This window comes from Littorina saxatilis, linkage group LG5, assembly GCF_037325665.1.
Source record: "Littorina saxatilis isolate snail1 linkage group LG5, US_GU_Lsax_2.0, whole genome shotgun sequence".
NCBI classification, from domain to species: domain Eukaryota; kingdom Metazoa; phylum Mollusca; class Gastropoda; order Littorinimorpha; family Littorinidae; genus Littorina; species Littorina saxatilis.
The window spans coordinates 7,520,247-7,546,320 of NC_090249.1; the positions used below are offsets into that span (position 1 = coordinate 7,520,247).

Below are 26,074 nucleotides of genomic sequence, written 5' to 3' on the forward strand. Positions count from 1 at the left end.
ACACACAACCTGTGTACAAACTCATATTTACGACCATAGAATGACTAGTCTGTCTTTGTCTCAGCTCGAAGGACAAGTTCACCAGACAGTACGCCAATAAACACAACCACTACCCTAGATCAGGAGGTAGCAGTTATATCCAGCGCAATAAAATTCACAGTCCGACAAAATCTTCGTGAGTCCAACACAAAAGGAACCCATCAAACTGGAGCACAAGTCAACAGCTCGATTCAACACACAAAACCTCACACCATACTAAACCCTACTGCCTGCAGCTCAATCCAACACAAACAAATTCCCCATACCAAATCGTATTGCCTGCAGCACATTACAACACAAAACATTCACCATTCTAAAACCATACTGCCTGCACCTCGATCCAACACAAATGAACTAACAATACTAAATCATACTGCCCGCAGCACATTCCAACACAAATGAATTCATCATACTGAGGGCTTGATAGAACACACACAAGCTAACCTTACAAAACCATACTGCTTGCAGCTCGATCCAAAACAAATGAACTCACCATACTAAACCACACTGCCTGCAGCTCGATCCAACACAAATATATCATCATACTAAACCATACATTCAGAGCCTATTGCAATTTCAAACGAACCCATACTGAATAACTTCAATGTCCACTGTGCATCTCAGTTCAATACGAAAGAACTGACCCATCTAATGCACCATGTGTTGCACACACTGGATCAAAACTCCAAAGCTCCATCTTACACAATAAACACCATCCTAAAAAATGTTCTTTACTGTCACACACTGGAGAACAGACCCAGAGCTCCAGCCAACACACACACACAAAAAAGAAGAGAAAAACAGAATCTCCACGATGACACTGAATCAGACGTCATGCAGATCTAACCCACCATCCCAAAACCCAGTGTACAGCTCAAGGTTGTGGAACAACATCGTCCTGTGTGTCCCAGACGTTGCCCAGCACCTGCATCACCTGATCACCTTGCTGACGCAGGAAACACATCAGAGGAGCTGGGGAAGGACCTGAAGAACCCCCCGCCTTGGGTGCTACCTCCGTCCTTCTCTTCTTTCTGGAGGAGGCACCATCAGTGGAATCCTGTGATGACGAATGTGTTTGCGATTTCTCAGGATTGTTGGGTTGACGTTGTGCGATCCATGGTTGTTGTGAGATGTTGCCGGAGGTGTCTCTCACTTTGAAGTTGTCTGATGCTGCGTCACTGACTTGCAATCCTTCTTGGCCTCTACTTGTGGTTGGTAGCACCTGTTTTTCTACGCCACCAAAGCTAACTTTGGCTGAAGAAGCTGAACCCATCAACAGTGATCGAATCATACCAGCTCCTTCATTTATCGAAGAGCGAAGGTCTCCTACAGTGCACTGAGAAGTGGAAGGGGCGCCAGGATCCCCAGGTGACGGCTGTGAGCCACTGCTGCCTACACCTTTGGTCAGGAGGTTGAGGAGACTGGGATGTGTGACTGAAGAACTGGCAGAAGCTTGACGCAGGCAGGGGGCCGGAGTGAGGGCAGGGATACGACTAGAGCCAGTGGCCTGCTTCTGCTTGTGGACAAGAGACGGGGCAGGGATGAGGGGAGGGGCAGAGGCAGAGACACTCCCTGCGGCGCGTGAAGAGGCAGACTTAGTTTGGTGAAGAGAGGCCAGTGCTGACAGCAGCATAGAGTGGGAGGCCTGTTCAGGAGGTTGAGAATTGTCAGTTCTGGATGGAGAGCCTGAGTGCGGAGGTACTGCTGCAGCTGCACACTCTGAGTCTTTGATGGTATCAACAAAGCAGTTGTGCTGTTTCCACTCGCTCTCAGACACGAAATTTTGACAATCGTCACACTGCAACATTGTTGTCACATCATCTTCCTCTGTTTCTTTCTCTCCTAAATCATCTTCCTCTGTATCTTTCTTGCCTAACCTTTTAGAAACAAGTTTCGCTAGTTTGCCCTTGACATTTGAGTCTGTCCTAGGAGGCTCAGCCAGCAGAATGCTGCGGATGAGAGGTAACTGTCCTATTGGTCTGTTACGGTCTCCTTCTCCACTTTGACCCTGGGTCTTGTTCTCAGGTCTCATGCCTGTTAACGCCTTGATACTGAGAGTTTGTTTTCTCCACATCCACTCCTCAAACAACAGGGTAACCGTCTTCGGTGTGTACAACGCCACGCTCTGGGGATGTTCCGGTGAGGTAGAATGGTCATTTCCAGGTCTGTCTTCTGGTGGACACTGGTGCGTAAACCATTTGTCCAGAGATGGGACACAATGCGAGCACTGGAGGCATTGGACAGCCACCATGATGCCACGCGGTCTCTGGTCCAGCAACTGAACCGTGTGCATCATTCCCCTCACCTTACCGCCATGCTCAGTGTTCATGTGCTCCATAACCAAGCTCATATTCATCAGGATGGTGCCGCAGCGGTAGCACAAGAAGCGGTCAAAGCCCTTGACCGTAGCGTACAACTTGGCCATGACAGAGCAGACAGAGCGAAAGAGCAGCATCTGGGAGGCCTGGACCTGCTGCACGTGGGAGTTCATGTGCACGTTCATCTGGTCCTTGAAGGGGCTGACGAAGTAGCAGTTGCTGACGGGACAGTTGAGGAAGCCAGCCACGCGCTGCAGCTTGTCCAGGGCACTCTGTGACCTCTTTTGCACGGAGCATTCCTGAGCGTCCAAAACATGACCTTGACAAGACAATACGTGCATGAGGTAGCTCTGAGCATTGGGGAAGGTGTCAACGCACCTATCACCTGGGCAGACGTAGCAGAGACTTCCTGATGCAGCACCGTAGTGTAAGAACAGCATGTGCTTTTCGTCTGCCGAACGACAGATGTGACTCTTCAGTTCCTGTACAGATCCAGTAGGATGGCTGCAAAATGGACAGTTGTAAAGCATCTCATGTTCTATTTCTGAATCGACTGACACTGTTTCACTTTCTCGAGCTCTGGAACCGTTTTGCTTGGTGGCATGTGGCTGTCCATGGACAACATCAGCGGCTTTGTTTTTTCTGGGACCTGGCAGCCTTCCTCTTCGTTTGATTCTTGCTGTGGATGTCTTCATCCCCGTCTTGTCCTCGTCCTCAGAGCTCAACACCTCTCCCAGTGTCGCACTCGATGGCGGCACATAGTTCTTGTCACTCAGGTCTTCAGGCTCAGTCCCAGATTCTGATGCTTCAGTTTCCTCCGACAGATAGTCATAGTCATCGTCAAGGCGAGGTGCAGTAGATCTTTTGCTGCCTGCTTGTACCTCCGGCACATCACTGTATTGATATGCCGAAGCAGTGAAACCTCTTGATGTGGATGGCTGTGGTTCATCCGTCCAGCCCCTTGAAGCTTTTTCTTGGTTTGCTGACCCAGAGTAAGACCCTTCATCCTCTTCGTCCTCCAAGCTGCTTCTCCTCGAGTCGTCACCTTGGTTATCCCCAAACCCAGCTTCTGCCATCTGCTGCAGGTGATGCTCCTGTCTGTGTGCCTGGACCACAGCTTTGTCTTCCCCAGAGAAGTGACAGAACCCACACTCCCACACCACCTCCCCCTCGTCTGCACTTCCGCCTTCATATGTGTCAACCTCTTGCACTGCTCTCTCATCTAACTCAGTCTTCATGGTGAGAAGATCTCTCAGAGACATGTTGGAGTAGGACTTCAGTGTCTCTGCTGGCACTTTGGCAGGCATTGAAGCTGGTTGTGTATGAGTTTGGATGTTTTCTCTGGGGTGAACAGAGCCATGTTTGTGTAACTCGTCCCCAGACGCAGCCAAGGAAGAGTGGTAGAAGTCTTCAACGTCCACTGGCTCTTGCTTTATAAACGGGGTTATGGTCTCTTCAGGAAATGTATGGGGCCTTTCAAGCTCCGAGTTCTTGCCAGAAGGGGTGATACTTTCAGCTACAGACAAAGATGATGTCAGATCCGCTATTCCATCAGCAGATTGTGGCGACAGCAGAAAGTTTTCAACTGGTGGTTGCTTTGGAGCAAGAGACACGCTTGCAGCAGTTGTTTCCCATAGTTTGCCATCAGGCCTACCAGCAGCTTGAAACTGGTTGTTATCCTCACAAACTTCTTGTAAGTCAGCATCAACATCATTTACATTGTTACCGTGTGAAACTGACTGACCCGCTCGAGCATTCTGCTGGGGTTTAGTCAGGAGGCGTCGTAACATAGAAGTGGCCGAAAAACTTTCAGCTGATCCTTCAACTTCAAGAGAGAGATGTGGGTTGAATTTTGTTGTTAGAAGCTCTTCCACTGTGGGACGCTCTGACTGGGAAGGACTCAGCAAAAAGTTCTCCACAAGTTGTGGCAGCGATAGCCTCTGCGACGGGGTGAAGAGTCGCACGGGATGGGGCTGGCCAGCGGAAGAAGCCGATGAGGCAGACGTCTGCATGCCAAATGATTCCTCAAACTGCCGCTGCAGGGTTTCTTCTTGGATGGCGGACAGTGTGGGGCTTACTGTAGGTCTGGCGCGGGAATCAACTTGTTGGATGTCACGGCGGGGGTAGGACCTACGTGCCAAGCCTGAGCTGTCGATTTCCTCTGGAAAGGTGTCCTCTGGTTCCTGTTTCAATTCCACAATCATGTCATCTGCGCAGCTTTCAGCATCTGCGTTTGATGGTTCATCACTCCTGCCTTCTCCCTGACTGAAGCCAGCTGAACTTCTCACCAGAGCTTGCGCAAAATCTCTGTCTTTAGTATCTGGCTCACACTTGACTTCAACAGACACTGAACCCTGAATTGTGGGTGTTTCAGCATCTGTAACTCTGCTCTGCTCAGCGCTCCCCCTTTGCAACTGCTCAGAAATCCGACTACTCAACAATGTGGTTGTTTGAGGAGTTATGTCCTGCAAAGCTCCAGAGGCAGATTCACTGACTCCAGCAATTTCAACTTCCGGTTCCATGCCAGAAGAACTGACCACATTCTCCCCAATGACCTGAGGGGTAAGGTGAAATTTTGTGACAGGGACCTGGGAGGCGGCAGAGGTAGAAGATAAACCCAAGGTCTCGCCTCCTGCTGAAGCCTGCTGGATGAATGGTACTGGCATCTCTTCCACGCTTTCACTGCTGCTGGAGTTACCTGCCTCTTGGTCTGTTTTTACGTCGTGACTGTTGATTTTGCTTTCATATTGGTTGCTTGGCCCAGCCCCAGAGGTGTCATGAGCAGTGCCACGATCCGCCTGTTTCCTGGGCAGAGGCGGCAGATTTGACTCGGGTTGAAAATACTGCTGGAACTCTCTACGTTTCAGCTGACAGCTCCTCAGCCGCTGCTCACGGAACTGCAAATATAAAGTCAAATTTCATTTTGAAATCTTTCACAGTCATGATTTATTTCTTCTTTTCTGCATTAATGAGGGGGGAGGAAAAGTAGACAGTGGCAAAGTATCATTCATAAGGCAGGAAAGATTGTGGCGGTTGGGAATAAACACCAGTCATAGACTGACCTGTACGTCACTGCATTTAAAGTGCCTCTGAACCCATATTTTCAAAATTTTATATTTGATGGATTAATAATTTGTGAGTTTAAAAGCGAACCCTTGACCAACCCACTCTCCCTACACAGTTTCAAAAAATCCCTGGTATCTATACACTTCAGTTTAGATTAAATGGACATACCTTTACACAAAGCCAATATATCAACAAGTCGCGTAAGGCAAAAATACAACATTTAGTCAAGCTGTCGAACTCACAGAATGAAACTGAACGCAATGCAATTTTTCAGCAAGACCGTATACTCGTAGCATCGTCAGTCCACCGCTCGTGGCAAAGGCAGTGAAATTGACAAGAACATGGGTGTTACTGGGAAAAATCAAAAAACCTGAAAGGCAGGGGTCCAGGGGCTGAAGCAAATTTGCCAAAATGAAAGCATATAGTCATAATAGTGGCCATTTCCAGCATTCTCACAGTCAGAAACCATACAAGAAGAAAAGAAGCAGAAACAAAAAAAGAAAAAATAATACAAATGGGATACTTTACTGTCCCAACCAACCAAGCAAAAGCACCGTCAATAATTCAAACCAAATTCTAGAGCATTCGAAAAATGTCTGACAAGAAACAAGAAACAAGGCTTCCCGCGTTTTCTTGAGTTGAGCCACACACAAACACTGCTTCTGATCTGAGTCCTATAATGTATCCATGCAAGGCTTTTTGAAGAAGGAACGAATGTCTCCTGCACTCTGTAAAGCAGCACGTTTCCCCCCTTTCCCAACCATTCCCGCCTCCACTTGTTTGTAACACCTTCCTCTAGTTTTTCAAGTTTAGAAGGATCGACATCATCACTGATGTAAGGCATTTTGATCGAGCAAAATGCTCAAGTTTGAAAGAAAGTTTCTGGACACCGACGAAACCAAATCATAATAAGCAAGATGGCGGCAAATCCAAGGGAGCGAACCGAGAAAGTACGCAAACCGGTGTCAAAAGTCGGATCGGAACCGCTGCTCGTTATTTCAAGTGTCAACTTAGCGAAACGAAACGGAAAACCGGAATTTCCGGCTTCAGATTTTTTCAAAAACCGGAAATCAGGCAAAAGCCGGAAGAGTAACACCCATGCAAGAAGAGCGGGGTAGTAGTTGCGCTGAGAAGGATAGCACGCTTTTCTGTACCTCTCTTCGTTTTAACTTTCTGAGCGTGTTTTTAATCCAAACATATCATATTTATATGTTTTTGGAATCAGAAACCGACAAGGAATAAGATGAAAGTGTTTTTAAATTGATTTCGGAAATTTAATTTTGATCATAATTTGTATACTTTTAATTTTCAGAGCATGTTTTTAATCCAAATATAACATATTTATATGTTTTTGGAATCAGAAAATGATAAAGAATAAGATGAACGTAAATTTGGATCGTTTTAAAAATATATATTTTTTGTACAATTTTCAGATTTTTAATGACCAAAGTCATTAATCAATTTTTAAGCCACCAAGCTGAAATGCAATACCGAAGTCCGGCCTTCGTCGAAGATAGCTTGGCCAAAATGTCAATCAATTTGATTGAAAAATGAGGGTGTGACAGTGCCGCCTCAACTTTTACAAAAAGCCGGATATGACGTCATCAAAGGTATTTATCGAAAAAAAGAAAAAAACGTCCGGGGATATCATTCCCAGGAACTCTGTCAAATTTCATAAAGATCGGTCCAGTAGTTTGGTCTGAATCGCTCTACACACACACACGCACAGACACACACACATACACCACACCCTCGTCTCGATTCCCCCTCCATGTTAAAACATTTAGTCAAAACTTGACTAAATGTAAAAAGGGAGGAAAACAAATTCACACAGTAGCTGAGACTAAAAATTTGAACACTGAAGTGTTTCGGCCAAGAAATGAACAAAAAGAAGAGAGAAAAACAACAACTACCTGTTGTGCAAACTCAGGGTGCAAACCGAGAGTATGGCGAACAACGGCACATCTTGAGAGAGCCACAAAAGAGCAGTATCGGCAGACAAAGCAGTGCTGTTGAACTGTGTGAAGGAGGAGACTGGCTTTGCTCTCTGTCTCAAAGGGGCACAAGTCGCACCAGAAGAAGGGTAACTTGAGCTGAGAGTGAAAGTTATCTTCTCCTGAAACAAAAACAAAAAAAACAGTTCTTACTAATTGTTGCATGCTCTTGGACGATTTCTTTTTCAAAGAGCACCCCAAAAAAGCACCCCAAAAAAGCACATTTTTAGCTAGTATAAGGGAGGCAACTAAGCCTATATCTTGTCTCATTGTCAGGCTGTAACTGAGAATAGATTTATCTCCCCTGCATTTTTGCACTGTTAGTGTAAACGTGTGTGTTGTAATTGTATCAACTCAGTTTACCACTAATATGGCAATGTAATTCAAATGGCGGCAATAAACACACCACAAAACCAAAAACTTCATCTCTCTAGTCTATTTTACAAGCATGCTTCCAAAGTTGGCCTCTGTGGAATTGTTAACCTTATCTCAGTTTGACAATGACATTGGACATTAACAGAGTCATTCGCGTTGTGTCGGATTCCCTAATCCGAACCTGTACTTTGCGTTGCTGGCACATCGGATGCATCAATTCGACGGATGCACCGAATTTTTAACGGTGTAACTGTAAACGGGGTCCCGCTTACCAAGGGAAACAACCTCCACAGTAAACGTTAGTCTTTCTACTGTGGTACCATTCACTGTACACAGTTCCTTCCCTTCAATTGCTGTGAATAATGTTTGATCTTTTTGACGGTGTGCGACCCACGTGTGCGACATTTCCAAGATGGCGGATCGTTCTGCTACAAGACGTATCAACTTAAAAGAGCGCTAGAACTTGTTATTCAGGACGGTTCTGATCTTGACCTTTGTGATGATGATAGTGGAGATGATGTTTTAGATTCTGGTGATGAGTTTGTGCCAATGGACGATGATTTGGGTGATGATTCAGACAATGAAAGTGTTGAATGACATTGTGTATGATGATCCCACCGACGTAGAAATTGTTTTAGTTTTTTTTGCTTCGAAGAGGTATTTTGACTGGATGTGAAGACAACAAAAGGTATGTTCTTTCAAATGTTTCATATGTTTTCTTAAAGAGCAAGGTTTCAAACTTTGCAAAAACGTAAGGTAGGTCAGGTTATCTAGCTTGTGTTGTTGATTTTTAATAATTTTTTTATAAATGGCTCAAAATCATGTGCCGGGAGGGAAAACAGGGGACAATTTAGACGCGCCTTGAATGAGTTAATACACATTTAAAAAAATTCATGGAACACCTGCCACCAAAAGCAAACCAAAAAGTAGACATGAGTTTGCCCTGATGAACTGCCAACGGCCTGATGAGGATAGGAATCCTTACGATTTTTCATTACTACATCCATGTGCTGAAAAGCACAGACAATGCATTCCTGCGAATGGATGATCTGTAAAACTAAACCTAAACGACAACACAGGAATGTCATACCTGAAAAGGAAGCACTTGTTTTGGTCACAAGGGCACAGGACAGCAAGTCATCAGCATCACTTTGTGGAGAGTCGGCAATTAGCCCACAGTCTTGGAAGACGGCGCTTGAGTGACTGGCTGCCTTTTCTTGAAACCCGCTGACCTCACAAACTGCTGTGGGCTCTGGCGGCCGGGTCACGTTGCACACAACCTGGTAGCTTGCCATCGTCTAACAAAACAAAAACAACAAAAACACACAATCAGAAATGTAATCAAATGAAATAAAATGTCAGTAAAAGTACTTAAAAACGTTACATAAAGCTCAAACTAAAAACGTTACATAAAGCTCAAACTAAAAACGTTACATAAAGCTCAAACTAAAAACGTTACATAAAGCTCAAACTAAAAACATTACATAAAGCTCAAACTAAAAACGTGACATAAAGCTCAAACTAAAAACATTACATAAAGCTCAAACTAAAAACATTACATAAAGCTCAAACTAAAATCACAATCAAAAAGAAAACAAAATAAAATGCTAGATGAATCGGTAAAATCACTTAAAGAGTGAAATAAAGCTCAAGCTAAATAAACAACATTCCATCTCATTATATTAATTAACATTTCAACCCTGTGGAACTAAGAACTGAAGATGAGAGGGAACTTTTTTTTACTGCTTCTGGTTGGTAGTGTAATTTCTTAGGACTAGGTGGGGTTTGTTTTTTTTAGGCAAAAAAGAAAAATATGTCTGTTTCCGGTAACCCGACCGACCCTATTTTTAAGCGCCGACCCTAAAGTTTTTTTCCGCTTTTCGCACACACACACACAAAAAATAAAAAATGAAAAATATGAAATCAAGTATACTTTATTTAGTTTCAATATATCAAAGGTCAAAAACATGTGCTAAATAATTGTAAGTAAACTAAGGAAGCATTTAAAAAAAAAAAACATAAAAAAGACGTCAACAAAACGTAAGAAAAAGGTCAAACAAAAAATTAAAAAAATTAAAAAAACACCGACTGACCCTATTTTTGGCTCACGTAAGTGTAGCCTATGCGATCGTAACTTTGTCTGTCTGTGCGTTTGTGCGTGTGTGTGTATGTCTGTGGTAGAAACTTTAACATTTCGTCATTTGAAGACGTCACATTATGGCGTAAGAGGGTTAGACGTCACGCGAAGGAATTACTGAAAGTCTCGGTTTTGAGCGGGCCGAGACTAGTTGGAAGGCAAGAGTTATCTTTTTCTTTTCATGTCTTGGCGTCTCAAATCTTATTAGTCAGAAAGCGCATGCACGTAGTCTCGACCAGCGCGTGGTGTGCTTCTTTCTGAGTACTTTACGTCACAAATTGTACTTTACGTACTTGATGATGACGTAAGTTAATTGTATGTGTTCTATTTCGTTGACTGAGCACGGCCGGGACCAGTTGGCGTGAGCGCTGGGATTTCGAGTTTCATTCGACATGTCAATGCATCGCAGTATGAAATAATACAGGTAGGAGGTTAGTTCTTGTACTTTGGGTGAACCAAAGTCGATAAATGCATTCTTCACTATGGTATTGAGTCTGATTTCGTCGTCCATCTTGAATCGAAAAGCACCCTTCTTACAAAAAAACCCAACTTCGTTGCGAGCTACGGCGAAGCTTCGCATGTCAAAACTTGAGAAGCGATGTTGGGGTCAAAGTACCACGCCGTAGCTGCGGGTTTTTGGTATTAAGACTTTGCGAAGCTTCGTGTAGTGAGTTTGTGTTACTGTTTGTTTATTTCTTACGTGAGCCTTGAAGGCTTCGCCTCTTGTTTTTTTGGCGATGTTACCTTTTTTTTTGGCTCACGTAAGTGTAGCCTATGCGATGCTAACTTTTGTCTGTCTGTGCGTGCGTGCGTGTGTGATAGAAACTTTAACATTTCCGAGTCTATGTAAAGCTCGCATAAGAAGATTACGTCTCGGTCAAAAGTGTTTGACGTGTGTGAAGACGTCACATTATGACGTAAGAGGGTTAGACGTCACGCGAAGGAATTACTGAAAGTCTCGGTCATTGTTATTGTGAGCGGGCCGAGACTAGTTGGCAGATCTAGTGTCTCGCTTTCTTGCACAGTTTCACCTATGCTTACTGTGTGTGTGTGTGTGTGTGTGTGTGTGTATGTGTGACGGAGTGATTGAGTTTGTGTTACTGTTTGTCGATTTCTTACGTGAAGGCTTCGCCTCATGTTTGTTTAGCGTTCGTGGGCTGAAACTCCGGCTACGTACACTCATGTTTTTTGCACGAGTGGAATTTTACGTGTATGACCGTTTTTTACCCCGCCATTTAGGAAGCCATACGCCGTTTTCGGAGGAAGCATGCTGGGTATTTTCGTGTTTCTATAACCCACCGAACTCTGACATGGATTACAGGATCTTTTTCGTGCGCACTTGGTCTTGTGCTTGCGTGTACACACGGGGGTGTTCGGACACTGAGGAGAGTCTGCACACAAAGTTGACTCTGAGAAATAAATCTCTCGCCGAACGTGGGGACGAACTCACGCTGACAGCGGCCAACTGGATACAAATCCAGCGCGCTACCGACTGAGCTACATCCCCGCCCTTGGCGATGTTACTGGAAACAGACATATTTTTCTTTCTGGCCTTATGTCAAATGTAATTTAAATTAAAGAACAGTATTTATCTAAATGAGAGAATGTAGGTGTGATTTCAGGTGATACGTTCATGGTGATTTCTAGTTATATCTGGCCTTGAGAAACAGCGATACTAATAACAAAGACAATTCCACAATCTTTAGTACAGAAAATGAAAGAAAAATTGCAGACCATTGAAATATATATATGGTCAAGAGTACAACAGAGCGTCGAGTGCCTGTATCACGAGTTGGTCACAAAACTAGCCTTGTAAAGGCAACCATTCTACATGCACCTCAATCAAACCTGTTCTAATCTGTTCAAAATAAGTTGATTTCAATATGCATGTCTTCTTGTGTTCAAATCTGTGTCTGTTGAGTTATATATCTGAGACAATGACAAAAGGTGACGTTTTCATGTCAGTATGTCCCAAATGACATCACCAGTACATTTTTCATTCTGTCTAATCTGTTTTCGTTCTATTTTTTCTAATAACATGCGTTAACAATTGATTGCCAACTGGAATGGAAGAGCACAAAAATTGTAACTTGATATGTAGTTTCTCTAGAGGGAAAAACATCTTCCACTTTCATGTCAGTGTGTCCCATGCAACATACATTTGCCAAACAGCTATGTGTAAGTAGATTATTTGTTAGTGGTATAGAAAATACAGATCAACAATCAAAGTCAGTTTTCACATTCATTTTCTACCTATTTCTTATTTGTTTATTCTTTTGGCAATGGTGAAATGTCAGCAATCGTGTGTCATTCGGGACAGTAGACATGACACCTGACCTTTTGTCACTGTCTCATCTGTGGATTAGTTCGAAAAAGTCGGTTGTCGGCGAAACGCGAAACAATTCACACACTATACTTTGAAGCTGCACATTCGCTTTACCAGAGACAATTTGAAACTGAATCAATCATATCATGTTATGAAAGACAAAACAGTTCAATGCAGGTTTACTGTCAGGACGAACGAATGACCGGCGATGTGTATAATTGCGTTCAAAGGACGGCTGCTTGCGCGTAACCGTCGCGTTAGTTTTTCGTACCGAGTTCGTCTTCATTTTAACAATGAGTTGGAAGTCTCGCGTAGGTGGGAAACAGCATGATTTTAAAGCTTCTGTCGCTGCCTTCATTTCGGCATAGGACTTTAAGCGGTTTCTTGATTCCACTCTACATAGCAGTCCAAGGGAAAAATAATTGAAAACCGCGTAAATGTTATGTTACGCGCATGCAACAAAAAACGATCCCTCACTAGGACGTGAACGAGATTTTGCGTAAGCGGCGGCCATTTTGAATATTGTTTACAAAAGAGCTGGTCACATGCTGTTTTGGTCGAAGCATTGATGGATCATTGTGGCGAAAAAGCATGAGGTAAGTTTTGCTGTTTTACGTTCATGCAGTTTTGTCAGTGAAAGACATGAAATGCAAGTAAAGTGACCAAAATACATTATCATTTTTATGAACAACGGCATGAACGTGAAAACAGTGTTAGCAGGGGTTATCTTAGTCGCATTTGGAATTGTGGAAAATGTTTGTTGATTTGTTATGAGCACATGTTTGTGAGTGACCATGCTTACTTTTGGTGTTACTGTTTTTAATGTTACATGCGTGAATATGTTTGCTTTAGGAGAATGATTTTTACATGTTTTTTAGCGAGAAGACCAATTTTGGACGTAGTGTTGTGAGATCTCGAAGGATTAAAAAAAATTGTTACGACTTACCATTTTTTTACCATCTTGACGCGTGATTGTAACTTAACACGAAAGTACATATTGTTAACGTCACGTACAAGAAAGTGCTACATTCATTTTAGATCGGGGAAATTTTAAAGGAAAACAAATATGCAATAATCTGAACATTTGCATTCTCGATGAATGTGGATGGCCCTGGTACGATCTTAAACCCAAGTTTGAATGTTCTGTTCGTACGTAACCTAACACAATCACAGTGACAACATGCCCGTGTAAAGTTACATGCTAACTATCACCTTGTTGATGGAAACTGAATCTGCAAGTACCTGTCTGATTTTTCAAGATGATGCGTTTTGAATGGCGATCTTTAACTTCAGTTTGTGTTTTCGCCTGCACAAGGGATGTTTTAGTGATATATGTGTTTGTATGTAACTTTACTCCATAAAGAGTGGTGTTAAGTTACACTCATGTATTTTTCATCACACAAGTTTGGTATAGCAAAATCTATTGAATAGGAGCTTTTTAATACAAATGAATTGTTTGCTTCATGGTAACATTTGAATTATAATTGTGCATTATGTTACATGCAGTAAAAACGTGCATGCAAGTAACTTAACACGACAAATGCATGTTATGTACCTGCAGTCATACTGACATTTTCAAATGGCATTGCTAAGATGAACTCAGGATTTCATTGACTGGTTCAATCCCACTTTGAAAGGTGACTGGATGGAAACAGTCAACAATTTTGCTTTTCAAACTGTTTAATGCTTCAAAATAGATTAAAGGTGTTTGCATGTAACATGACACCATAGGTTTTGTGTAAAGTTACTTTCAAACGTATCTTGAAGAATTTCACATTTTTGTGCACACTAATTGCACACTATAATGTTCAAAGAGTGGATCATTTAGTACAAGCATTTTTTTTAAACATGTGTTTGAATGTCACATAACACAAACATAATCATAGACTAAGGGATTATTCGGTGTTAAGTTACATGTATGAGTAAAAATTGCCGTCAACATAGTTTATTATCTTTTCTTTCTTTTCTGTGGATGCTTTTTTTTTTAAGGCTGCTTAACAACCAAGATATGGTTTAATGCAGGTCAACAAACAAACAAAAACCCACTTAATCTATTGCTTGAATGTAACTTTACTCGGTAAAAACAAAAATTCACAAAGAAGGTGAGTGTTTTCAGACTAAGAGTTAATAATGGAAAATTTCCTAAATAAATTTTCATTTAATTAATATACTTACCCGAATCACATTAGCATTGAGTCACCTGAGATGCTTATCACTGAAAAACGCTTACCCGGCTAAAGAATTTAAAGGGAAGCAACCCCATCACCAAAACGAAAGTGAAAGTAGCTTTGGTAATGGGCCAGCACACCGGGAGTTACCTCCCATACACCCGTGTGCCACGTCACTTCCTCTAGGAACACGTGCATATTCTCATACGGCTTTAAAAATCTTAAAACCATAAGCGGGGCAGGTGGGAGGGAATACAGTATGTGATTCGGGTAAGTATATTAATTAAATGAAAATTTATTTAGGAAATTTTCCATTAAATATCATATTCTTACTCCGAATCACATTAGCAGATAACATCAACAAGGCGGTGGGCTAGAAATGAATCAAAACTCACCATCAAGTTCTGGACAGGAACTGGCCTGCTGCTATGAGCGCTGGAAGGCCTCTGGAGCCATCCTGTCGAAGAGCTGTGACGTCCCGAAGATAAAAGTTTATGAAAACATCTTCGGAACGCCAATACGCAGTTGTCAGCACCTCCTCTAGACGTCTGGAGCGCAGAACTGCCAGAGAGGATGCCCACGCCCTCGTTTCATGGGCTCGGGCCGAGTCAAGTGGCAAGGAGGGCATAACCCCCCCCCTCTTTGTGCGACTCCACTCATAAGCCTGCTTGATGAGCGAGGACACCCACCGGGCCAACGTTACCTTCGACAAATCTTTCTCGCGCCTAGTAAGGAGAGAGATAAACAACAACTTCTGAGAACTAGACCGAATCGGCTGAGTCCGGGCTAAGTACAGACGAAGTGCCCTCACAGGGCAATTGACCGAATCGGGGTCATCCGGGGCCAACGCGCTGGTCAGAGCCTTAACTCTAACCAGCGGAGAGGCCTGCCCAGGAGACTGATTCTTGGCCAGGAAATCAGGCCGGAAACGCAAAGATGCGGAACCGTCCGGCTCAAAGGAGATATCCCCAGGCTGACCCGACAGGGCGTGGACCTCGCTACCCCGTCGGGCCGTAGCCAACAAAAGGAGAAACAGCGCTTTGCGAGTGACATTGAACAGACTGGCCTCGCTTAAAGGCTCAAAATCCGCAGAACGAAGGAATTCCAGGATTAAAAACAAGTCCCACTTGGGAGCGGGCAAACGAGCTTTAGCTTCCTTAAGAGCAGCCCCTTTAATGACTGCAGCTATAACGCCCCCGACTCGAACAGAACGACCAATCTGCTTAAGAGTCGCCGAGATAGCGGAGCGCCGGACCCTCAACGAGGAGACTGAGGCGCCCTGTGAAGACATGAAAGAGAGGTGGTTAGCGACCTGAATAGAGCGCGGAGCCACCGAACTCACCCCTCTAGCTGAACACCAGGCAGTCCATGCCTTCCAGTGGGAAGCATAAACTGAAGAGGTGGACGCTCTATGCGAGCGAGCCACCAAGTCCAGAGTCAAAGACGACGCCCCAGAGCGCTTCAGCGAGTCCCGAACAACTTCCACACGTGAAGCTTCAGAAGACTGGGCTCCTCGTGTGGAATGCCTGTTCGGGGCTGCACTAGTTCCCCTCGCACGAGTGCGAGAGGAATGGGGGGCCCTTGGGCGAGCCGAAGAAGATCTGGAAACCAGACCTGCGACGGCCACAGAGGAGCGACCAGAAGAAGAAGGGCCGGCTCCTCCATCTCCGCTTTCCGGATTACTCGGCTGAGTAACGGAAAGGGAGGAAAGGCGTACGCCTCCAGACCCGTCCAGGGAAAGTCCAGAGCGTTCACTCGCCATGCCTGAGGGTCCGGGAATGGCGAGACGAACACCGGAAGCCTCTTTGAGTACCTTGTGGCAAAAAGGTCCACCAGAGGCTTTTGGACCTGGGCCCAAAGGCGAAGCAGTGCCCCGTGAGTGATCGTCCACTCCGACTGAAGCACTGTACCGGAACGACTGAGCGCATCCGCCAAAGTGTTCAGCCTCCCTGGAAGGTACCTGGCCGAGATCGTGATATGATGCTGAAAGCACCACACCAGGATCTCGCAAGCCCTCTCCGAGAGAGACGGGGACCGCGAGCCTCCCTGCTTGTTGATGTACGCCGCCACTGTCATGTTGTCTGTAAACAGACAGAGCAACTGCCTCTAGCTCCAACAAGTTGATGTGCCACAAGGACTGCTCCGTCGTCCACAGACCGGAAGTAGTCTGAAGATCTGTATGTGCCCCCCAACCCTCCCTGGACGCATCTGTAAAGAGGTCCAGGTCGGGGAGGGGCACGACGATCGGAACACCTCTGCAGACCCACTCCGTGTCCAACCACGGAAGGGTCGCAGACTGGAACCATCCCTGCAAAGGGATGAGGGCGTCCCAGTCCACCAGAGGAGAGTCCACAAACGGCTTCAGCGCGAACTGAAGCGGACGTTTGTGGACCCGGCCCAGTGAAACCAGAAGAGCCATAGACTCCATCTGCCCCAAGATGGAGGCGAGCGAGCGGATGGAAGCCATCAGGAGAGGTAAAGTGGAGCGAATCTGAGCTTGGAGCTTGTCCACCCTTCTCTGAGAAGGCTGGACAGTCCAAGCGACCGTGTCGAAAGACATCCCCAGATAAGTGAATGTCTGTGACGGGGTCAGCTCCGACTTTACCCGGTTGATCGAGAACCCCAACGAGTTGGATTCTCGAAGAACCGTCAGGGTATCCTGCGAACAGCCGCTCTGGGACTGGTTCATGATGAGCCAGTCGTCCAGATAAGCCCGCAGACGGATACCCTGGGACCTCACCAGTGCACAGACCTGTCTCACCACCATGGTGAAAATCCATGGTGCGAGAGACAGCCCGAAAGGGAGTGCGCGAAACTGGTAGATCTGATCTCCCCACCGGAAACGAAGCCATTTCCGGTCGGCCGGATGCATAAGAATGTGAAAGTATGCGTCCGTGAGATCGATCGAGGTCACCCAGTCTCCTGGGCGGAGAGAGTCTTGGACAGAGGCTGGCGTCTCCATCTTGAATTTTATCTCCCTCAAGAAAGTATTGAGGAGAGATAAATCCAACACGGGACGCCATCCTCCTGACGCTTTGGGAACAGCGAACAGACGCCCGTAAAATCCCAGGGAGCTGTGGACCCGAACTCTCTCCACCGCGCCCTTCTGCTCCAGGGAGGCAATTTCCGACTGCAAGACGGAACGTGCTTCCTGCGAGAAGGGGGGCTTGAACCGCGGCGGCACTCGGGTAAGAGGCGCCTTTTCCTCCCGCCAGAGTAGACGGAAGCCCGATCTCACCACTCCCACAATCCATTGGCTGTCTACTACCGACATCCAACGAGAAAGTGCCCGGGAGGGGCCTCCCGCCATCACCAAGGTGGAGGGCGGGAGGGGGGTGAGATCGGGAGCGCTTCATTGGGGGTGTGGCTTACTTCCAGAGCCGCCACGCCCCCTCCCCGATGCCGTCCTCTTCTTCCCACCACGAGCGGCCGGCGGAGCCTGCCGCTTCTGAGCTGGCTTGGGGTTTGACGATGTCTGAGCCTGCTTCTGCTTAGAAGGCTGAGACTGTTTCACCCCCTTCAGAGTGTAGTCAAGGAACTGACTGTCCTTGTTTGACTGAATCTCCTTCTGTCTGGCATCCAGTGCCAGCGAACAGAAGAGAGACTCCTCTGAGACCGGGGAGACTCTCAAGGTCTCCCTAGTAGCCAGCTCCGTGAATTGGGACTGCGAGAGGAAGAGATCCCTCCTACAGAGTACCGCTTGGGTGTACTGCAGGGAGGAAAGACGCAATTGTTCCTCATTGACCTTGGCCAATGCGGTCAAAAGCGCAGAGACATCGTCCGCATTCTGTTCTTCACTGAGAGTGAAAGGAACCAGCGAATCGGTCAATGCCCGAGACAGAGCCCGAACAAGAGTCTCCGCAATGGAGGACAGTTCGATCTGCCGACGTCCAACCTCCTCAGCAGAGAGGAGGGAAGCCTCAGAAACCGGCAAAACCGAATCACGCTTGATCGGTTTAGTCAGAAGAGGCAGCAATTCCCGGGAAACCGGAAGGGTAGCCCTAGGGAGTGCAAAAGACGCCAGCCAACTCTGGCTCTGATTGGGCATGCCAAGCTTCCTATTGGCCGTAGGCACGAAGGAAGAGGCTTGAGCAGCTGAAGCCACCCACTGCTGAGCTGATTCCGGAACTGGACCAAAAGGAAGCAGTAACGGAACAGGCACTGGCCGAATACCACTCCCCGCATGTGCTGGACGAACCAGCGAATGCGAAAGTTGGTAAGCCACTGACGGAGACTCGGCGAACCGGAAGGAAGAAACATCTTCCTGTGCCGGCCGGAAGTCCGCCATGGCAGAAGGAACGAATGATGCGGAAGAGTCCGCAGCCACCACCCCTTCAGGGAAATAACGAGACGTTACTTCCGCCGCGACGTCAAGAACAGACTTGAGCTTCGACGGAAACACGCCCCGCGACTCCTCGGTGACCACTGATGGAGCATCAGAATAGTCACACGTGGAACCATGACCGAAGTCACCAGTTCCGGAAGCAGAAGCATGCCCTGGCAAACCGGAAACCGGAAAAGCCTGAGCACTAACATCATCCTGCAGCCCAAAACCCTGTGAAGGTAAAGGGTAAGCAGGACGACCATCCGCAAAAACCGGAGCTGGATGAGCTGACGTCACTCCCCCGACTGAGTGGAGTGATGCCTGCTCAAGCCTAGGCGCTTGAAGGCCGGAAGGCGCACGCTGAAATCCACTATCTGGTATCCGGAAGGAACCACCAGAAGAGGAAGAAGCGTTTCCGGCCGAAACCGGAAGTGTAGTCAACGGAACCGCAAAATGCGGAAGTGAAGACTGCACTGGTTGACTTCGCGATCCGGAAGGACCGGAAGTCAGTGAATACTCCATCCTGCCGCGACCGCCGTAGCGTGCCGGAGCGGACGGATCATCACTTCCGGCAAGTGCCGGAAATGCGGCAGTCGAAACCGACTGCCGCCGCTGTTCGATCAAATCCGGGGCCTCGTAGGTTATCGCCGGAAATGAAAGATCAGCATGGTATCGGTCGTGACCCGATGCGAAAGAGCTGTCCCCCGAAGGAGAACGTCCAGGCGCCTCACGAGGGCTATCGGACCAGCTCTGCTTACCAGCCGACGCTGAAGAGGGAGGACGCTGCTCCAAGCCGGAAGTGGAGGACAAAGACACGGAAGCCAATGCCCGGACGTCACTGCCAGATGCCGGAAACGCCGAACTGCTGGCGACGGAACGCTGAAACTCTGCCTGCACCAAGCTGCGGATTTCCGGAACCAGTGACTTTAACAGAGAGGAAACCAACGCACCTTGTCCAGGTGCTAACAACGATGACGAAGTCTCCGATGTAGAGACAGGTGCAGAAGTAACAGTAGCGCTAGGCGCCGCAAAAGAAGCAGAAGTAGTAACAGCGCTAGGCGCCGAAATAGGTACAGCCAACAAAGTGTTACGCTCTTGGTCTGTAACAAGTAACGTTGCTTTGGAAGAGGAAGACTTAGACTTAATTTTCCCCTTGGGGTCCGACTTGCCACGGCGCTTGTCTGAATCAGACATGTTGACAACAACACGTGGCAACGCGAAAAAATTTACTGAAACATAAGTCTAAACGACTGGAAAACTCAGTAAACACACGCACTAATGCGTTCACAAAATACTATAGCTAAACTTGCCCCACAAAAAGCAGAGGCACGGAGAGCTACAAACAAAGTCACACGAGCTAGAAAACTAACTCACACAACAAAATGGCGACACGCAAGACACTGACACGTTAGACAACAACACGTGGCAAAGTGAAAAAGATTTACTGAAACGTAAGTCTAAACGACTGAAAACACAGTAAACACACACGCTTACGCGTCAACAAAATACTAAAGCTACACTTGCCCAAACAGAAAGAGGGCACGCAGAGCTACTAGCAAAGTCACACGAGTTAGCTAACTAACTCACACAACAAAATGGCGAAACACGCAAGTCACTGACACACAAGTCCGCAAAAAACGGACAACGTACAGTAACGAAAACAGCGCAAACAACCAACAACAAACGGGAACGAGCTCACCAAACTGTAGGCAAGGCGAGCAGAAAAGCTGGGTAACGTGGCCGGCGGGTGTCACTCAAACACACAAGGTCAGCCACAGAGCGTCAAAAAGTGAACCGTCCTCTCCGAGGTGAAAAAGACGTATGAGAATAGGCACGTGTTCCTAGAGGAAGTGACGTGGCACACCCCCGTATGGGAGGTAACTCCCGGTGTGCTGGCCCATTACCAAAGCTACTTTCACTTTCGTTTTGGTGATGGGGTTGCTTCCCTTTAAATTCTTTAGCCGGGTAAGCGTTTTTCAGTGATAAGCATCTCAGGTGACTCAATGCTAATGTGATTCGGAGTAAGAATATGATATTTAATTATGTATTAGGATGAGTTTTAACAGTATGTGTTTGAATCACAATGTAACATAACACACACATGATCAACAGCATTAGGAATGCTATTTCAGGACACAAAAAAGTTTGTTTCATCGGTCCAGCATTTAATTTTTTTTAAATTTTCTTCCTTCCCTGGACACTATCAACTGAGACAACATCCAGTGAAGTTTGCAGAACAGAGTGGTGTGGACTCAGCTGACAATACTGTGACCTGCATTTCCAGGGGTAAGAGTACAAGGACTTCAATACATTCAGGAAGAAATTGTGAGAATTGAGGCACTGGGGATTTATTTTTTTTGTTTGTTTCAGTACCGATGATACTAGTTTTTGTTTAAATGTACACAAATATATTAACATGCATGGTAATTTATGTTTAATTCAATCAAATTGATGATTTTCATGAGATTAGTTATGTGGAACTGGTACGCTTTGAATATCACCTCGGAATTTCTTGTTATTTTGTGTTGCAGATTCAAGCCCTCATTGGTGATGGTGCAGAAGTACATTTCCTGAAGAAACAGCGTGAAAGCAAACAGACTTCTATGTGTGGCCCTTTGTTCCCATGCACTAAGATTTCTGAAGCTGTACTGTTGTCATGTATTTGTTTAGCATGAGGTCAACCAGCCTAGATGCATTCCCTCCATAATAAAAAAAAAAACAATCTACTATGTAATACTGGTAGGGTTTTCGGTGGTTTTTCGATTCCTGTGACCAAACCGCGCGGATTTGTGCCTTCTCCTTCGGTTACCATGCCAACGTGACCCAGGAAATCGATTCCGCTAGGTCCCGACTTCCAATTTTGTCCACGAACAAAGTTTCAAGAGGTTTGTCTCGCAAATTTGAGCAGACAACAGTGAACTTTGACCTGAACTTTGACCTCGCCGAAAGAGATCTGTGATTGGTTCTTCTTCAACTTTCGGTTCGACTAAACACGCGACCGCACCTCAGACGAACCTAGCTGTGTGTTTTATTTCTCTACCCCAGACGAACCTAAAATAATAAGAAGATAGATAGATCTGTTTATCTGTTAATGGAACTCCAAAATATTCCATAGATTTGTTTACTTAATTTTTAAAAGATAAGTTCGAAACATTATCACCTGATAAGTCGCCGTATAACCTTATAGGTTCCAGCGACTAAATATTTTCCCCCGGTGCAACCATAGACATGTACGTCATCATGATCTCCCCTTAATTTGACCGTTATTTTGGCTGTCTTAGTGAAATGGTAAGATATATCTCTATGTTTTTTACATGTAAGTGTTCGGAAAAAATACAGTTATAGCAGTTATGTACAAAAATAAGCAGCATATGCTCTTTTCGCCAAAGTAAAGTCCTTTTTTCTTCTGGTTTCTTATATGTGTCACAGCACACTGCAAGCTTTTAGGCGAATAGCAAGTGAGTGGTATATATATATCATCAATTTTATAGTAGGTAACGGTGTAAATTACTTGCCATGTTCATGTCCATTATGCGTTTTCCATATTCCATATGTGTCATTTAATTGTGTGTTGCTTGATGCCATGTATGTATGTATGTATGTGTGTGTGTGTGTACATGACTTTAAATAAGCATGGATGTGTGCACTCGATTGTGTGTGTGAACCATGTATATATTTTCTGTTGTCAATTACATATGTTATACTATGCGTTTGAATCATTAAGTATTTTAGACGTCATACTTTTTTTCGTATCTTCACGATGGCTTTTTACCCGTTTAAATTTTAATGCTTCCAACTTTCAAAGCGCTGCACGGCTGGGAAGAGATGCGCACTTTTATCACTGTTGTTCATGTAGACGTAATCATGGATTCATGCAAACGTCATACCTGCTGTATTTTATTTTGTTTGTTTGTATAGTCGCGTGCGGTCGCGCAGTCTTTTTGGTCAGTTCCGATTACCTCCCATTGATGCGAAAACCTATATGACTGTTTTTTGTTATTTTTCTCTCTGTTAATTCACCAGTGGCTATGTAACATGTGTTACAGAATTGCACCGGTGTAAGGGTTAACATTTTATTTTTCACCAAGAGAATATAATTCATTATATGCGGGATAATGTGCGGGGGGGGGGGGGGAGGGGTGCAAACAACATTTTCACAAGCACATAACCAACAAAATGACATCGCATGCGCAGCACACAAAGTGCGTAGCACGGGTACCACTAGTAAAAAATAATACGAGTGGGTGGAACGCTGTTTTGTTAATATTTCAAAACTGTCATTGATTTTCATGTATGCAGAGGCTGTTCTATTCCATCTGTCAGTGCCACATCTGTGGTTAGCAGCTTCATGTTTGTTTTTGAGTTTATGTTGTGCTGTTGTCTAGTTACAATCTGAAAGATAGGAAAGGCTGGTTGGTAGCAAAGTTTGGTTGGTAGGACATTTTTGGTTGTTGCCCAATGTTTTGTCTAACATTTGCTGTTTTGTTTGAGTATTTCTCTTTTGATTACTAAGGTGTAGCTGAAGTAATAACAAAAGTTGAATGGATATGTTTGCCTTTCCCTTATTCGGGATATTTTGTTTGTTGCCTAAAACTGGCTCTGAATCCACTTAAATTCAATTATTTCACTGTCTTAAGCACTCAATAGGTCATTCAATATTAAGAGAATGTTTTCTTCAATTACTAGTACGATTTAAGTGATTAAGAGGCTGTATAACAATTATTTCACCTTCAAATAGCACTAGTTGGTGTAAAGTTACTTGCATACGTCTTTTCTTGTTATTTATTCTTTCCCTTTATCACTTGGACTCACATTTTTGGATGTGAAATATGTTTATATCTATGTATTTACTTGTAGAACATTTAATTCTGGATGGATTTCTTTTTCTGGTGAAAAATGGGTAAGAAAAAGGATCGGTCACAGTGTTATGTTACATGCATGTATTGCTAGATTTTCTATTTTATACATTAAAACGAGTAAAACAATTGTTGGGATACTTTAACCTTAATTAATACTTTAACTGAAGTATTTCATACCTTGACAATGTAGGAGCCTTTAATACAGTACATTTACTTAGTCATTTTACTTTGAAATTAGGAACGCCTGATGTTGTAAATGCATGCATGGTGCATTATAACATAATTCAGAAATTGGAAAAATGAACTTTTTCTTCTTACAATTAAATATAAAGATAAGGCTTAACATATTTGAAGACTTTTTGTTTGTTTATTTTACTTAAATATGTTACTTTTTTAACATTGTGAGTCAAATGTTCTGCTTTGTGTAAAGTTACGTACATGCAACAGTTACATGCAGTTTTCAATACTGTATCAGACTAGAACACTGTTGTTATGATTTAATCATTGAAAGTACACTTGTAGCAGGCTGTTAAAGTTAAATAAAGACCTGGAATTAAACTGGATTTGTTTTAAGTTGATGTTGATTGAAAGGGTCACGGTGTTACCGTTACATGCAAACCAAATACATTTTCTTCAAATACTACTCAGTAAATAGCCCATTTGAAATTTCTTTTGGTAGGAAGTATCAAGATAACTATATGCTCCAATTTAAGTAAAAAAGATTGTTTTATGACAAAATTATATTTGTCATGCTCATGTCACAGAGACTGGACACTATTCTGTACTCTTGACCATCATATATATCACAAAAATCATTACCAGCTATGGTTGCAAGAGTTTTTCCGTGCACCGACAACACATGAATGCACCAACAGCACACTGTCATTTAGCTATCATTATAACAGGCACAATTAAAGTATACTGTACATGTTGTATATTCCCTGCATAACTTACATAAAATGTACAACTCCAAAAAATGTTCCCATGCTAATCCCTGGAAAACAAATGTTTATCGATGGTCACAAAAGCAACTCGTATAATTCTGTAGTGATCATGACAGTTGATACTGACAGTGTCAGTGACACCGACTGCCCAATATTATACGTTTGAATGAACATAGTATACAGTTCATCAGTTGAACCTGTCTGTATATTTTATGTAATGACTAACAACCCAAGGGACTGACCAAAAGTGGTCATTTTTGACAGGTGGTCGCAATGGAAAGGTGAATTGCAATTTGCAATTGCATGGGAAAAAAACAACGCGACAGTGATACTTTGAGACGGTCGTAATGGGTAGGTGGTTGTTATCGAGAGATGGTCGCCAGGGCATCACGGTCTGTCATTTACCGTGACAAATCATGCGTACCTTTCCTTGCAATTGGAAAGCAAAACAGAAAGTGAGTAACGTGTGACTGCATGTTTTGTAATCATGTTGTCTGAAAACATTGCCAAGGTGTTTTTGCTCATGATAAGCACACCTGGCGACTACCTCTTTTGTCTGAATCAGTGAATGCCTGAGGCATGTGTCTTTGCTTTCCAGATCTCCTCCGTCCTCATGACTCTCAAGAATAGCCGCTTAAGCCAGTGTACAAATGAAAGACTTTGATAGAGAAGATGATTCATGTCTCAAAAACAGCCAGACCTAGACCAACACTAGCGTACTGCTTAAACTTAAAGTCAACCCAGACAACAATAAAAACTCTTAACCTTGTGGGGTGTTTTTTCTTCCTTTCCAGGTGTTTGTGTGTGTGTGTGTGTGTGGGTGTGTGTTCGCGCGCTTTAAGTCACGTTCCATAAACTCGTAACGGTGAAGTCGGTCTGGTTCCTTCAATTTTTCTCAGATGATACTCTTTGAAACCCCCAAAATCAGATTCCCAGATCGTGTATATTTTAGCACGTTCCTTATGTTTCTCTCTTTGTTATACTCAACAGGGGGAAAGAGTTTTGGGAGCGAGCGTCGGGGTAAATGAGGGGTAGGGGCGTTCGAGGCTTTGTCTGCGTCTAAGAAACTAATTTAGGTCAAAAATGTGGGTTCGTAGCGTTTCGATACTAACCTGAAAACAATTTCAACGTGCGATCAGCTGAGGATTAGCAACACATCATCAAAAATAGAATTAACAAGTCCATACAGACAACTATTAAGTGCACATTAGCCGGTAAAGTGATGGTTGCGAAATGAAACAATATTTTACATACTGTTTTGCAGAGAAACGAAGGTGACAGAACCGGAAGTACACAATGTTAGGCAGGAACGATCACTCGCGCTCTAAAGTATCTTCTTACCCGAATGTACACATGTTACATATAGAATATTATTTTATAGTTAAAAACATCCGACAGCGAATGACCCCGAAAATCGACTTCGTTAATATTTTGCTAATATTTTGTCTGCAATAAAAAACGCTCGCGCTGGACCCGAGTACTCTTCAGACTGGCTCGCTCCCCGGGCCCAGTATGGACGTTTTT

At 44.5% G+C, this 26,074-nt stretch overlaps 1 protein-coding gene and 1 long non-coding RNA gene across 2 annotated transcripts; one reads left to right on the plus strand and one right to left on the minus strand.

Moving 5' to 3' along the window:
- LOC138966199 (uncharacterized) lies at nt 1–25,822 on the minus strand. The gene is made up of 4 exons (XM_070338328.1): nt 25,805–25,822; nt 8,883–9,090; nt 7,337–7,539; nt 1–5,254 (listed from the first exon to the last, which is right to left on the minus strand). The coding sequence occupies exons 2-4, from the start codon at nt 9,085–9,087 to the stop codon at nt 914–916; spliced, it is 4,749 nt and encodes a 1,582-aa protein (XP_070194429.1). The 5' UTR covers nt 9,088–9,090; nt 25,805–25,822; the 3' UTR covers nt 1–913.
- On the plus strand, nt 20,792–21,434 carry LOC138966190 (uncharacterized). The gene is made up of 2 exons (XR_011455633.1): nt 20,792–21,033; nt 21,279–21,434. It is a non-coding gene; the product is annotated as an uncharacterized lncRNA (long non-coding RNA).
- Nucleotides 25,823–26,074: the final 252 nt, after the last annotated feature.